Source organism: Oryctolagus cuniculus, chromosome 21, assembly GCF_051225735.1.
Source record: "Oryctolagus cuniculus isolate XC-2025 breed Fujian yellow rabbit chromosome 21, ASM5122573v1, whole genome shotgun sequence".
NCBI classification, from domain to species: domain Eukaryota; kingdom Metazoa; phylum Chordata; class Mammalia; order Lagomorpha; family Leporidae; genus Oryctolagus; species Oryctolagus cuniculus.
In genome coordinates this window covers 16,852,608-16,868,554 of record NC_142887.1, presented here as the reverse complement: position 1 = coordinate 16,868,554, position 15,947 = coordinate 16,852,608, and the positions used below count along the sequence as shown (strand labels likewise).

General features: G+C 40.2%; 1 protein-coding gene across 4 annotated transcripts in view; it reads left to right on the top strand.

Annotated features, from left to right (window-relative positions):
* Positions 1–551: 551 nt before the first annotated feature.
* MED13L (mediator complex subunit 13L) overlaps positions 552–15,947 on the top strand; it is a 318,626-nt gene continuing 303,230 nt past the window's right edge. For 3 of the 4 annotated variants that reach the window (XR_007911907.3, XM_051826600.3, XM_051826599.3), the window contains exon 1: positions 552–761. Coding sequence is in view for 2 of the 4 variants with exons in the window: in XM_051826600.3 (XP_051682560.2) it covers positions 690–761 (72 nt within the window). In the remaining 2 variants the exon portion in view is untranslated. The remainder of the gene's footprint in view (positions 762–15,947) is intronic. The other variant, XM_089323238.1, reaches the window with a different exon arrangement.

Genomic DNA, 15,947 nt, shown 5'->3' with positions numbered 1-15,947 from the left:
ATTGCTGTCAGAGCGAGCGAGCCCGGGGAGGGAGGAGAAGCGAGGCTGACTGGGGAGGAGGGGGGGGTGGGGGAGGAAGAGGAAGGAGGGGACGTCGCTCGGCTGCCGGGGTCGCCCGCTGGCTTCGTCCGCACCCCCCCCTTCGCGAGTTCGCGCTCCGCGGCGGCGGCGGCTCCGAGGCGGCGGCGGCGGCGGCTCCGGGGCTCGCCTCCCCTCACGCGCCGGCGGGGCCCGAGGGGGAGTCGGTGGCTGGAGATAAACAAGGCGGCGGCAGCGGCGGCGGCTGAGGATCAGGGAAGGCGGAGGCGGCGGCCGGCCCGTAGCGCCGGCCCGGGAGGCAGCGGCGGCCCTGAGAGGCGGGGAGGGCGCCGGGCCGCGCGGACAGCGCCCCCCGCCGCCGCCGCAGCCGCCGCCGCCGCCGCCGCCCGAGCAGGAAGGAGCCGCGCGGCCGCCGCGGACCCCCCCGCCGGCCCGGGCCCGCCGCCCCCGGCGCGGCGTCGCCGCGGCGCCTCCCGCCCGCCCGCCGGCCCTCCCGCCCTCCTCCTCCTCCTCCTCCTCCTCCTCCTCCGGCGGCGGCGGCGGCCCGGCCGCTCCGCGCTCCCCGGCGAGGCGCCGCCGCCCGGCCCGGCCTCGCCTCGGACGCCTCGCTCCGACATGCCCCGCTCTGGCGGCCGGGCTCGCGGAGGATCATGACTGCGGCAGCGAACTGGGTGGCGAACGGGGCGAGCCTGGAGGATTGTCACTCCAACCTCTTCTCGCTGGTGAGTAGCCGGGCCGTGGGGAGGGGGCAGGCCGGGGGGGGGGGTCTCCGACCTCCGCCGCCGACCAACTTTCTCCTCCCGCCGCCGGGACTTCGCCCCTCCCTCGCCTCTCCCCGCCGTTCGCCTCTAGCTGATTCTCCCCCTTTTGGATCGTCGCTCCCTCGCCTTGGATCCCATCCAGTGTTTATTTGGCTCTTTAAAAATCATTTGTGAGCGCAGCGCTCGGCGTGGAATTTGCATGTGGAAGTCTCCAAGCTGCGGATTCTGGGTCGCACTTCGAACGCCCACCCTCTGTTGCAATCACACCCCCCTTCCCCTCCCCTCTTCCCCGTTTTTTTTTTTTTTTTTTTTTTTCCCCCTCTCCCTCTCCTCTCCCTTCCTTCCTAAACGTGGAAGGCTTTGCCTGGTGCTCCCCGCGCCTGCCATCAGCAGCAGCCTTTGCCCCTCTTGTCGGATCGGCCGCCCGCCTGCCTTTTGAATTTTTTTTTTTTTTTTTAAATTCCATAATGACAGCCGCAATTTCGCCCGAAAGCAGTTGATTGAATGCGATTGTGTGGCTAAAGGACCGTCGCCCCCGGAGCTCCGGCGCTCGTAAACACGGACCTGCCGGCCGCCTCCCGGGGCTCCCCGCGCCGGAGCCCCGAGAGCCAGGCCCCCGAGCCGACGGAGGGCGGAGAGAGCGTCTCCTCCCTCTCCCCCTGTGTCTTCTAAAAACTGTTTTCTCTCTGCTGACAACAAATCCACACACACACACACACACAAAAGCAACAAGCTGGGCGGTGTGATAACATCGCTTTTATCTGCCTTCGCCTCTCGCGCTCTCGCTCTCTGATAATTGACAACTTTTCCTCTGGATTTGCATCGCCTGCCTTAATCTTGAAGCAGTTAGGGTGTCAATTGTTCTCGCGGAAGCCCGGCACCCGACGACGGCGTCTGGATCCATCGAAATTAAAAATGTATAGGGCTCCGGCAACTCTTTCCTGGCGGTGGCAGTGACATTTGGTGGTAAATGCCATCTTTGCTTTTTATTGGGTCGTATTACCTAGCTCCGAAAACATTCACGTTGTTCAACCTGGTGTTTAGACTAATAATTGCAATGCGTGGTCTTTAAATGTGTGCTTTGTGCATGAGTTACTGTATGTATAGCTATGTGCCCGGGAGACTACGAATTTGTTTAAATATTGAGCAAAGATTTGTAAACAGATGTAAGGCAATTATGTTTCAAGCGTAGAATATAATTGGAAAATTGGCAGAACGGTTTATTTAATTTAACCTTAAAAAAAAAAAACTTATTTTAAGTTGTGTACCCTGTTTTTTTGAGGGGGGGCCTCTGGACTCTTGGAGAGCATGCATTTTGGAAATTATTTTCTGTAACCCCTGCTGTAGATAGAAGCATTATTTCCTCTTAATCCTTGTTTATGCTGGGTAAATAATTTAGTGTTCAAATTGTAATTAGTTACATTTAATTATGGGTGGCATAGATGCTTTTTTCCCTTTGAGAATAGTGGGGAAATAGAAAATCTTGCCAACTTTTCAAGTGGAAGTATTATTTTATTAAATACATTACAGTATTTATACAGATAAAAACATCACATGTGATTTTCTGTCTACAAACATGGAATGACATAGTGTTGTTTCCACTGTGGTGTGGGATCACCTTAAGTTTTTTCTATCATCAAACATTTTTATCCAGATATTTAATCTTAACATTGAATTGCAAGCTGTGAATCTTCTCTCAGCACTGTGAGAATTTTCCCTTGATCTTTTTGTGTGTGGGAATAAAACTCACTTTGCCTCTTTTCCTCTTCTGTCTTCCTCTCAATCTATCATTTGGTATGAGGTTGAGGGACTTTCATAGATTAGCAAATGTATTGATTAAGGGGCATTTAAAATGGTTTTTGTTTGGCGGCTGGTGACCACATTGACACTTTTACAGGTAATTAAAACAACCAAGTAGAAGGATATTAGTGAGGAGAGAGTGCCCACATTACCATGTATCATGCTGACTGGTAATGGCTTGTGTGTATGTGGCTAATTTCTACATGCACTGGATTTTGTAGACAGATGAAAGTGTATGATTTGTACAGTCTCTAAGGTGTATCATTTCTTTCACTTTCTAATAGAGCGTAAGTAAGAATGATAATGTTACAGAGATAAGATGCTTGAGATTCTTGTGGAGAAACTGAGTGTTTTAGGAGGGGATTCTGTACTTCTACTGACTCAAGTTTTGTGTTTTGGGTTTTCTTCCTTAAACTTCTTTACCCAAGGAATTATTTCTTGAATGCATTCTTTTTTAAAAATAGAATTGTCTTTGGGTAGTAACTTTGAAATGCAGAACCACAGAAATGCTAAACGTGATTTTTTAAAAAGAACTTTATAATGTGCCTACATTCCCTTATACATGGAGGGTGGATAATGTGCAATTTAAAAAAAAATTCTGAATTAAGCTGCTGACTTGTAAATTTTTCTAGTTCGAAATTGAGCATTTTTCTTGAAAATCATGTACAGCAACAGTCTGGGATATTAAAAATGTTACCTAAAATACATTGTATAGTACAGTTAATTACAAAGGAGATGTGATCATACCTGTCCATGTGTTTAATAAGAGCAAATATGAGAATATATTGTTGGGCCCAGTGTTTTCTTTTTTATTTGATTGCTTTTGAACCGAGTAAAGTATTGTTTATATTTACTCATGTTAATGTAGATTGAAATAGAAGTCGGAGATTAAAAGTTCTGTAGCACAGTAATGATCCACCCGTTTTCTATTACCTTGAGGTGTTCATTGTGGTTTAGTAAAAGTTGATTGTGCAATCAGGTGCCTTAAGATTTTTGCTAGTCTTTTACTTTGTGTCGTGATTTTTCTGCTGTATGGCATCAAATTTCCTGAAATCTTTTCTCAGTCTCCATCCCCCTTTGCTAACGTGTGAAAAATGCCATTGTGTATGTATGATATGGGTCATTGTATGTGTTTCTTATTCTTAACTGCTGTGAGATTTGTAGCTACTGCATTAAATGCATGCCTGGCTGTGCCTTTGTGACTCAAAACTGTTTTCTCATGCTGTCCATCACATTTCTGGTGACTCTTGTTACATATTCACTCAGTTATAATTCAGTTAAGTGTGTTAAATCTGCCTTTTTGGAGAGGGTAACAGTGCACCCTATGGTATGTGAACTCACCCTTGTGGGAAGACATTATAATTTCCAGATGTTAAGTATGTATTTTATTTTCATATTGAGATCATCTGAAGAAAGTGATTTTGTGACCTTTAAGTCAATTTAAATATGCACTCTTTGACATGAGGGAATGATCTCTAATTCTTAGGTAATGCTTGCCCACATTCATGTTGTTTTATTTGCTTAGTATCTTCCTAACTGATAATTGGGTGATGATCTCGAATTAGTGCTGAATTGAAGCACACAAGCACATAGTAGTTAATTCCTGACGAAGGCTATTAATTTTATATTTGAAGCTCTTAAAGTAATCTGTTGTTGACCTAATTTCTTTCTATTTTAAGAGATTTATTTTTTGCAGAAAGGGGAGATAGTTGTAAACATAGAAACTCTGGAATCTGTTCTTTTGAGCTAGACCCAAATGGGGAGTACTGTCAAATGAAAATGAAGGAAAATGAATGATTTCTCTGAAGTCCTAAACTGCCAAATACTATACTAAATGTATTTTCTCATCCCAATTTGCAATTTTAGTATTTATTTTTAAAGCATCTTTTTTTCATGATGATTCCTTTTATTTAATGAAAATATTTATAATTTGCTAATGTGTGTTTTCTGTTTAGCACTTGTTGTTAGCAGCACATGGTGTTATAGTATTTATATATTTTTAATAGCAATAATTGCCACCCGGTAATAGTTGCCATATTAACCTCCCATTGCTAGTAAATATTTTTAAGTACATAATAGACAGCAATTTAAGGCATAGTGTAGAGTTTACTGGACCGTTTTAAAGAGCCATTTGTACCTGTGACGAGTTCATAATTTTAAAGAGAAAATAAGATACCTAAGACCTGTGTGCTACAAATATTTCTCTGTGTTACTGCTTGAAGCGCTCCCTGGGAAGAAGTGAGGTTGGGCCTGTTTTCCTCTTTGTTAGAATGGGCAGGGGGCTGCATTCAGGACAAGGTGTTTATATAGCTTATCACTTTGGTTTGAAATGTTCTAGTCATTTTTGGGGGTATATATTAGATATTTATTTGGAAAAAAAGGCTTTTAAGGCATTCCTTTAAATAAAATTAAGTTATGGTAGTGGGTTTTATTAATTAGTTGTGGAAAATTGATTAATCTTTTTTGTTCACTGGCTAATTTAGCTTAGTTAATTGTGAGTTAATTGTATTCATCAAACACTTTGAGAGATCTCCACTCTTGAGATTAATAAAGAAGATGCACTGTTGCCAATTTGTACTATGCACAATAAGTTGTGATAACCATTAGCAAAACATAAGTTCATTCCACAGCTCTATTTTCCAAGTTATTTAAAATTGAGATGAAACTAATGTCAGTGTCGATAGTTTTGAGATTATTTATCTGGCTTTATGAACAGCTAATTCATCTATCAAAGTTTGATTCAGATATAGACTTATAGACTAGGTATTTTTAGAAATATTTGACTAATTTTTGATAGAAGATAATACTAATATTTCATTTGTTAAACTGGTAAAAGTACTTTTTTCCCTGAAAGTGGATGACACATTTATTTCAGAGGAGCTAGCCAGTGAAAGAGATTAGACAAAGCTTATGAGAATTAGTAGTATGGTTGGATATTAAATATTATTCTTGTGCTGTAAATTACATTCACTTATTAGAAATGGAAGAGAAAGATTTCCACAGCATTGCTATTAGTGTCATTAATTTGAGATGCAGTGTGTGCAAATCTACTTTTCAGACTGTGTGTATATTATTGGCTACCAACATTTCTGTTTTGTCATTTTATAAACATTTGTATTTTTAGAATAGCATTTAATGCATTGTAAAGTGAGATAATTAGGTAGCCTAAAATGTGCCTGTGGGGTATAGTTAAAACATACACACATACATTCACACACACATTTATTTGGTAGGACTTGCTTAGAGTTTTAGAATTGGTTAATCAATATTTGTAATGTGTTCTTGGAATTTAGGACTTTTTTCCCCTCTTGAGTCGTTTAACTTCTTTCTGATCCTGTTCAGATAATTTCCTTTTATAATATATGCTTTCATTGTTTATTTGAAAGATTTGAAGGTGTTAGCTTTGTTCTGTTGGGGGAATTCACTTCATTACATAGGGGAGATGATATTCCATTAATCTTGGTAAATATTAACATAAACGAGGAATTGTAAATTCAGACTCATTTGCATGAATGAAATATGTATGCTTGCTCAATTTTTGTTTAATATAAAGTCACTTATGTACATCAGCATAGTTTTTTTGTACTTGTTTTAGTTGAAACAAAAATAGTTTTAAATTCTGTTAAAATCTTAGAGTTGTATGTTTATTTCAGGGACAGTTCCCGTATTCTACTACATTGTTTTATTGTTTGACTTTTAAGATTTCTGTAGCATAGAATAGATTCTGCCTCATAAATTGTCTGTAATCGCTGTCCTTTAGAAATTCCTAAACATGCATTTTAAGTAGCATCTTGTAATTTGTTGGAATGGAATTTTTTTTTTTTAAAGCTGCTAAAATACCTTTCAGAGTATGTTGGGATTTTATTCTGGAAAAAGAAAGATGGTGTTTCTCCTTTCTTTCTAGATGAGCGTTAGGAGACTCAGTTATGTCCAAGGGAAGGTGGTATTTCATCAGTGTCTCCATACTCTGGGTTATTGCATGTATTTCTCAATGTTTACTTTCTCATTCTGGATGAATTGTGGTAGACTCTTATTAAAACTGTATTTTCACTGCTGTGAAGTAGCACAGAGCCCTGACTGACAGCTTTCTGCGTTTTGTACTTTCTTCAGTAGAGTGAAGCCCCATGACTGTTTGAGGAAGCTCCTGTGTTGATTTTATTAAAATTTCATTTGAGTCTTTATTTTGCATAGTTTAAATTTGTAGCTTTAGCTTAAATGAATGGGGAAAGACAAACTTGTAGGTAAATATTTCTTTTTAAAATCTTCATTAGATCTTTTTGTTGTAAGTCTTAGTTATATTGTCACTGGACTAAATGGGTATATTTGGGACAGTTGATATTAAAATTAAATTTGAGGAAGATACTTGTTTCAAATAAAACATATAATTGTGAACAGAATTTTTTATGATGCTGAGTGGGAATTTTCAAAAATTGATAATCTAAAATATTTAAATGAGTGAACCCCCTCCCCTGAAGAACACTGATAGATTTGTGAGGAAATGTTTTGAGTAAGAAACATGAAGCTTCCCCGTGTTTCCAGATTATTTCACTTATTAGAAAGGTGATTAAATTGATTGAGCTTAATTTGAGAACTAATAGATAAGGTATTCAGAACTGATTGATGTGACAGAATACTTTGTTGTCAAATTTCAATGATTGGGTTTTAAGGCCCCAAAGAGAATAAGAAAGACCCACTAGGTATCTAATGCTAGTACATTGGGAACCAGCTCCTTTTTTTTCTTTCTTTCTTTCTTTTTCTTTCTTTCTTTCTTTTTTTTTTTTTTTTGTGCAGTCTCTAAGCCTGGCACAGTCCTACTCCTTTTTTCAGTAATTCAAATGTTACTTCATCTTCAGCGCTTTCCCTGATGACCACAGACTCAACTAGTTACTCTGGCTCCTGATGTGTAACTCTTTCTGGGTACTTCTGATAAGAAGATGAGCGTCCTAGGGCAGCCACGGGCCCATTATCTTTACATGAAACATTGTTGCATTCTCTTCCTACTTAGGTACTCAAGAAACTATTTGTTGAATGGAAGAGTTGCTGGACAGTTAGTCTTTCCTGAAATTCTGCAAGGGGCTAATCATTGCCTGTGTGGGTTCTCATCACAAGTATGCTATTTCTATGTATTCACTTATTTGAAAGGAGGAGTGACAGAGACAGGGTGCGGAAGGGGGAGAGAGAGAGAAAGAAAAAGAAAGGAAGGAAGGGAGGGAGGGAGGGAGGGAAGGAGTAAGCTCTTCCATCAGCTGGTGCACTCGCTGAATGTTGGCATCAACCAGTGCTGGGCCAGGCCAAAGCTAGGAGCTCCATTCCATTCTCTCATGTGGATGGCAGAGACTCAAGTCCTTGAGCCATCATCTGTTCCTCCAGGGCTCATTAGTAGGAAGCTGAATCAGAAGCCAAGTAGCTGGGACTTGAACCAGGCACTCCAGTCTGGAAGTGGGTGTCCCAAGAAGTGGCTTAACCAGGTATGCCACAATGCATAACCCACAAGCATGGTTTTCCATTGTGTTCTGAATGTATGTTATTGAGGTTGTCTGTAGTGTAGCTTGGTATTATTTTAAATGAAGTCTAGAAAATCTCCATTAAAGAATTAAAGCTGATTGAGTTGTGTTATCATACCATACCTCAAAGGAATAGGAAGTGAGTATATTTTCCATAGCATGATAGGCAACCTATAGATTTTGGAAACTGTTGTGGATTTTGTTTGGGGCTTGATTTGGAATTCCTTCACTTTCATTCTGTAAGCCTTACAGGAGGTCTTCTGCTCACTCTTCAATTATAAAGTTGCTTTCTGTGAGCCCAATAAAATGGGCAGTGTACTGGTAGTATTGAAATGTAAGCTGTATCCAACATTTTTAGTAGAGACTAGCCAGATCGTGTTGATCACATAGTAGTTTTATGCCTCAGTTTCTCTTTCCATGACCTTAGTGGAAGTATGGAGGAAAGGAAATGTGAAAAAATCATTTTGAGTACCTTTTAAGGAAAATACTTTGGATGACTACGTAATTTTAAACAAATATTTATTTTTATTTATTTGAAAGGCAGACAGAGACAGAGGATCGTTCTATTCACTGGTTCACTCCTCAGATGCTTACAACAGCTGGGAGCCTGGAATTCAGTCTGGGTTTTCCACATGGGGCCATCACCTGCTGCCTCCGAGGGTGCGCCTTAGCAGGAAGCTGTAATTGGAAGCAGAACTGGGACTGGAGCCTGGAACTGTGGACTCTGACATGGAATGCAGGTGTCCAAAGGTGGCCTAGCTGCTGTGAAAAATGCCTGTCTCAGATATAATGTTTTTTTTAATAGGAAGAGACCACTAGTAAATTGCAGCTAAAGTTAGAGTGGCAATAGGCAGTTAGCCAGGAAGTTGGAATGGTAAAAAAGATTTTAAGTGTAGCAGTTTCATTTGTACTTTTTGTATTTTTCCACCTTTTTTTTTTTGAGGAAGTAGAGGATTAAATTGTTCTTTTTTGTGTCTTTACTCATAAATAAGCTGTGATTGAGAAGAAAAACTTGACATTCATATTTAGATGTTATAATTGTTCATTTGTATATATGGTTCACACTTGCATGGTGTTTTTTAATGTGCCTGATGATTTTGCTAAACCAACTCTGAGCTATGATTGGCTGAGACTGGGAATTGAACTGTGGTTCTTATTTGGTAGTTTATGCTATTAATTCCTTGGCAGCTCCAGAGTGCTCTTTGAACTTTAAATAGAAGTTCTAGTAACATTATGAGATTTCTTTCAGGGAATGTCAGAAATAGTACTTAATAAATATATTTTCTTCTTAAAGACTAAATCATGTTTTAGTCTGATGTGCATGTCACAACTCTTACTCTGTTTTGATCAGAGACAACTCAGCTACTGGCTAATTTCTATTTTCCGTTTAATAATGTGGCAGTATCTAAAAATATTGTTTAGCCCTTGCTGAAGGAAGAAAAGCCCTCCCACAAATCCATAGTTTTTGTATTAGTCATGTTGACTATGAATAGTGTGTTCAGTTTTATCCAGAGGTTTAGAATTTTACATGTAGGTAGTCTCCAGCATTCTAAACTACTAGAAAAACTTAATTTGTAAGTTTGTTTTCATAAAATAACCTCCCCAGACTTGTGTTGCTATAAATGATAGTTAGCCTATTTACCTTGTATTGTTCTTAATTACATGCATGGTAGAACTCAGATACTGTTTTTGGCAGCATTTTTATGGCTATCAACTTAGTGCTTAAGAGTGGCAGGGGCATCTTTCCTCTGCCCACAGTGCGGACAATCAGAGCAGACTCTGCTGGAACCCTTCACAGTGCCTGGCAGAGGGAGTGGGGCTGTCCCAGCGCTGGGCCCTCATCTGGGCCCACCAGATGACTACTCTATGAGAGGCTTGCAGAGTGTGTCTGCAGTCCAGGAGGGCTCCTGGTAGGAAGAACAGCATTTTGGAGTGAGGATTGAAAGCAGATTGTGCCCTCCTTTCCTGCAGGGGCCAGCTGCTGCTTTCTCTTTGCTGGTACCCTTTTCTTAAAATGTTGAGATTATTGGCAGGTTCTGTGATGTCATCATGAAAAGATTTTTGTCTTTCTTTGCCTTTTAGTTCCTTTCTTTCCTCCTTTACTCACCCTGGAAACAGACTTTCTGCTTGCTATTTTGTTTGAAGATTTCTGAGACCCGATGAGATTGGATGGCATAGCCAATAAATTAATAACCCAGAAATGTTGTTTTTCTATGCTATGTTTGAAAAATATTAGACTTGTATAATTCATTAGGAATAATGTAAATCAAATAATTAAAATCTGGCTTGGATTTACAGAAGGATTAAGAGTCTGGTATGCAGGAAAAAGACTTCCATATACTGCGTAATTTCTCAGATGTTATACCTTAAGCACAACGGGAGAGCAGCATGGACTGCCAGCAGCACCCACAAGCGCAGGTATTACAGTGGGCCTTGAAATGGGTGGATGTGGCTTGCTGGAGAGGACTAAGATAAAGACAGTTTTTGAAAGCTCAGCGTGTAACTGAGTCTGTTTTTTGGAGAGTCTTTACAGAAGTGTTATGTAGGATGCACTTGAAATTTATAGTCTTGGGTCTTGGTTTCCTGTTAAAAAATAGTACTCAATGAGATTGAATTTTTGTTAGGTGTAAAATTTGAGGTGTGTGCTGGCCAATTTAGATTAAGACATGATGATGTTAAAATAGTAATTCATTTTTCTAATATAATTGAATTCTGAACTTATAAAAACAGTGTTATATTATAACGCAAAATGCTAATGACTAAAGTGACATATTTCAAAAACTGGACAGACGTGAATCTTAAATGAGCAGATGGGATATGAGACTAAAATGGGAGATAATCCAAGATGATATAGAAACTATTACGAGAAATGAATTGAGGAAAAACAAGTATGTTAAATGGTATTATATTTAATAATGTGTTTAAAAGCCTTTCTAGGATTGCTCTCTTAATAGACAGATTAGAATTATTGAGGCCGGTGCTGCGGCTCAGTAGGCTAATCCTCCACCTAGCGGCGCCAGCACACCGGGTTCTAGTCCCGGTCGGGGCGCCGGATTCTTTCCCAGTTGCCCCTCTTCCAGGCCAGCTCTTTGCTGTGGCCCAGGAAGGCAGTGGAGGATGGCCCAAGTGCTTGGGCCCTGCACCCCATGGGAGACCAGGGGAAGCACCTGGCTCCTGCCTTTGGATCAGTGCGGTGCGCCGGCCGCAGCGCGCTGGCCATGGCGGCCATTGGAGGGTGAACCAACGGCAAAAGGAAGACCTTTCTCTCTGTCTCTCTCTCTCACTGTCCACTCTGCCTGTCCAAAAAAAAAAAAAAAAAAAAAAAAAAAAAAATTTATTGAACTGTGTCGCTCATGATACTTCAAATTCTGTGCATTTAAAACAAGTTAGATTTTGGTTCAAGATTACTTGTGAAGCCTAGGCTTTTACATTTTGGATGTATATGTTGTATGTGTTTTAGATAGGCAATATAACTTGCTTTCTTGGACCTACAAATAAAAAGAGTAATCATGATTTTCAGAGGCTGTTTTAGTGGACCTTGAGGGAGGAGGTAAGGAGTGAAGAAGAGGTTTGCTGTTTGGGCCACTAGATAGTTGAAATCATTACCTTTGACCCTTTAGGGTGGAATCTGCGTTACAGAAGGCATGAATGGCTGGCAAGATGAGCAAGCTTAGACACTTTTTGTGGAACTAGCAGAACGTGAAGAGGGTAAAAGCCAGAAAGGTAATTTATGATCATAGACTTAGGAGTACTAGTAGTACAAGACAAAAGGTAAGAGGAAGATACTACTTTAAGAGAAGTTGATAATTGATGAAACAGTCTGGCTGAGGATGGCCATCAGGAACCCAGAAAATAGGGTTAGCACTGGAGCAGAGTAAGACACCTCTTAGAAACAGATTATAAGAAAGGAGTAAGCCGGCGCCGTGGCTCAATAGGCTAATCCTCCACCTTGCGGCGCCGGCACACCGGGTTCTAGTCCCGGTTGGGGCGCCGGATTCTGTCCCGGTTGCCCCTCTTCCAGGCCAGCTCTCTGCTATGGCCAGGGAGTGCAGTGGAGGATGGCCCAGGTGCTTGGGCCCTGCACCCCATGGGAGACCAGGAAAAGCACCTGGCTCCTGGCTCCTGCCAGGATCAGCGCGGTGCGCCGGCTGCAGCGGCGGCCATTGGAGGGTGAACCAACGGCAAAGGAAGACCTTTCTCTCTCTGTCTCTCTCTCTCACTGTCCACTCTGCCTGTCAAAAAAAAAAAAAAAAAAAAAAAAAAAAAAAGAAAGGAGTAAGCGTGAGGGAAGTACGGACAGTCTCGTTTGTAGCTTGAGTGCTTTTTATATTCAAAGACAGGGATACTAAGCCTGACCCTGAAAAACAAAATCAGGTTTTTAAAATTTTAACTGAAATGTTTGCAGTTTATCTGATGATGATTGATTGCAACAAGTACATGATTTTTTTTATTTTCTTTTAATGACTGTCTTAAAGAGTTTTACAACTTCACTAGAAGAAAACTGATTTTTGAGTCATGCTAGAACTGTGAGACACCTGTCTAAATGTGAATTCTTTTTTTTTTTTTTTTTTAAGATTTTATTTATTTGAAAGTCAGAGTTACACAGAGAGAGGAGAGAGAGAGAGAGAGAGGTCTTCCATCCATTGGTTCACTCCCCACCCAGATGGCTGCAACGGCCAGAGCTGCGAGCTGTGCAGATCCGAAGCCAGAGTTTCTTCCGGTCTCCCGTGTGGGTGCAGGGGCCCAAGGACATGGGCCATCTTCTACTGCTATCCCAGACCACAGCAGAGAGCTGGATCGGAAGTGGAGCAGCCAGGACTAGAACCAGCGCCCATATGGGATGCCGGTGCTACAGGCCAGGGCGTTAACCCACTGTGCCACAGTGTCAGCCCCTAAATACAAATTCTTTAGAGTCATCCCCATTGACATGGATCACATATCATTGCTGTTGATATAGTTGGTTTTTTTTTTTTTTTTTTTTTTTTTTTGCTCCTTTTCCCTCAGAACTGCTTTTAGAAATAATTTAGTCAACCACTCTCAGATCTTATTTTTTAAAAAGATTTATTTATTTGAAGGGCTGTGTATGGGTTGTGGGAGAGGGGACAGAGATGTTTGCTGGTTCACTCCCCAAATGCCTACAACAACCAGTGCTGGGCCAGGCATAAGTCAGGAGCCAGGAACTCCATCTGGGTATTCCACATGGACCATCTTCTGCTGCTTTCCCGTTCACGTTAGCAGGGAGCTAGCTTGAGTCGCTAGGACTCGAAACAGAAGGCTGATGTGGGATGCCAGTATTGCAAGTGATGACTTTAACCCACTGTGCCACATGCCAGTTTTGAAAATCTAAATCTCAAGGTTGCTTTTTTGGTTAATGTCTTCCTTCCTTCTGCCTTTAGTAAAAGGCAAATTAGTAAAAGTGAATTGCTCACTTGGGCTTCTGACAGAGGCCTTAGTAATGATGAGCAAAAAATCTGAGAACTTCACTTTGGATACATTGACATCCGTCTTCTCAACTTCTGTGTCTAGTGGTTCAGTGTACTTTGTTTACCTACAATTTCAGTGGAGGTGGATTTAGTGATCCATTCACTGTTGACTGGATACTGTAACCAATAGTAATGGAGATGACATTTTTGCTTCTTGGAGATAAAAGCAAATTGTTATAAAGGGAAGAGTAGGATTCTAAATTGTGCCATGTTTGTATCTGTGTAGTGAGAGTCAAAAGTCATATACCATCTTCAGCTGCATTTTTGGTGAGACTGAAATAATCATTTAGAAGAGCCTTGGTGTTAGAAAAATGGGGGGGGGATGTATTCTGTTGAGATAATCTCTTATGGTTTTAACTGAAAATTTGGTTTATATGTAAGATACCAAAGTTGTTATCTTTGTCCACTTAGTGCTGCTTCAGCCGTCTGAGACTGCCTAGTAAGCCTTCTAATAGCCCACACTCCCTAGCCCCCAGCAGTTTCTTTTAGTTGAAGGAGATTAGCACAAAAGCCCTTGGATGCATTTAGGATTTTTCTTTATGGTAGGCTGCCCTAATAGGGGAGGTAAAGAAGAGGCTTTGCCCATAGTAGAGGGATGCCTCTACTAGTTGTATAGATTACAAGTTATAGTGGCAAATATTATTTTTTTGTTTTGAATTAAGTATTATGAGATTTTAGAACATTTTCTCAGCTATACTATGGTCTTCATAGATGGTTTTATTACAATTCATTTTAGTAGTTTTGATATTAAGGAAATTGAAATCCTATCAAAAAGTGTTATGATATAATTTTGAAGCTATAGACATTTTAGGAAGATTTAGTTATATAATAATTAGTCTAAATAAATAAGAATAGCTACTTTAAAACATTTCAGGTATATGTAACACCTGAGTAGTTTAGCATTTGGAATTTGTAAAAGAGCATACATCTACATCTTAGAGCATAAATATTTACCTTCTGAAATATGCGTCCTTAGCTAAAGCTTATTACTAAAAACACGCTTTTCAAAGTGTATCAGTTTACATGAGAAGTATAATCATCCACACAGATTGAGTCAAGTGTCATGACCCAAATAGATTAAATTCATTAAATGTCTATGAATTACTTGAGAAAGATGTATGAAAATGATATTTTGTTTCTGTTTGGTGAGTTGTTAGTGAAACTCAGTTTTGTAGCCAGGACAGATGGTGCTATTCCTGAACCTGTCTGCAAGATCCTCTAACATTTAATTAAACAGTGAAGTGATTCTCATGAGAACCCATACCCTAGTGTGCATAAGCTAATAAACTGGTTTCTTTAGTAAATTTTACAAATTTAATTTGAAATAAAAGTATTTATCTGTTCTTCAGAAGCTTTTCTAATGAATTGGTTAAGATGAATAGCTTGTGTTGGTAGTTTCTGAGGTAAATTCAAGAAATATTCCAGATGGGAACTGAGTGACACTTACTAAGTTAGCCATTTATCTTATAAAATAACTTGCATTTTGTTGCTAAACTTTCGCATATGGTAGGTATGATACACTGTTACGAACTCAAAGAGCTGACTATATGTTAGCACTCATTTCAGAAAATAGCTATTAATTTAATTTCTTGTAATCCACCTTATAATTTTGGAATTGAAAATAGAAACATTTTGAATAGCCCAGTCCAGTTGTATTATGTTATATGCATATAAACTTAGTTTAGCTGTTCAGTAAAAGTTTGATGATTATATTGTATGGTGGAGTAAATCTGTCAGTTACATAAATAATTAGATAATACACTAATAGGTCACAAAGCATTTGTAAACATTGTTGGAAATATTCTTTTAGGCTTAATGGCCTTTTATTTAACATTGTCTCTTTACTAGGTGGGAGACATGACTGAAAGGTGACGATTGATTCCAGATTGGATGATGTGAGGAGTTGGAAGTTAATTCTGTGTGCACAGAATAATGCCTGAAGGGTTTTAAGGATAATGACATGATCAGATTTATGTTTTAGAGAGAAACTCATATGACCTCTGTGAATATAATAGAGGAGAAATCAAAGACATGGGAAGGCTCTTAGAAGATTACAGCAATGAGAAATAATGCAGGGCCAGTACAAATGGCGAGAAGGAAGTGAGTTTAAGTATATTTCGGAGGTAGAATTGACAGGACTTGGTGACCACTTATATAAGCCATAGAAAAGGAATCAAATGGTAAACACATGTTCTTGGTTTTGTGGCATTTGCTTTCTTGTATATGCAAAACAGGGAGAAACAGTACTTGTTAAGAAATAGACTTACGCTTTAATCACAGGTGTGTACATTGGAAAGTGTTTACTGAGCCTGTGTTCCTGCTGTTAATGTTAAATTAAGCCCCTCAAACTCAAAAGTTTT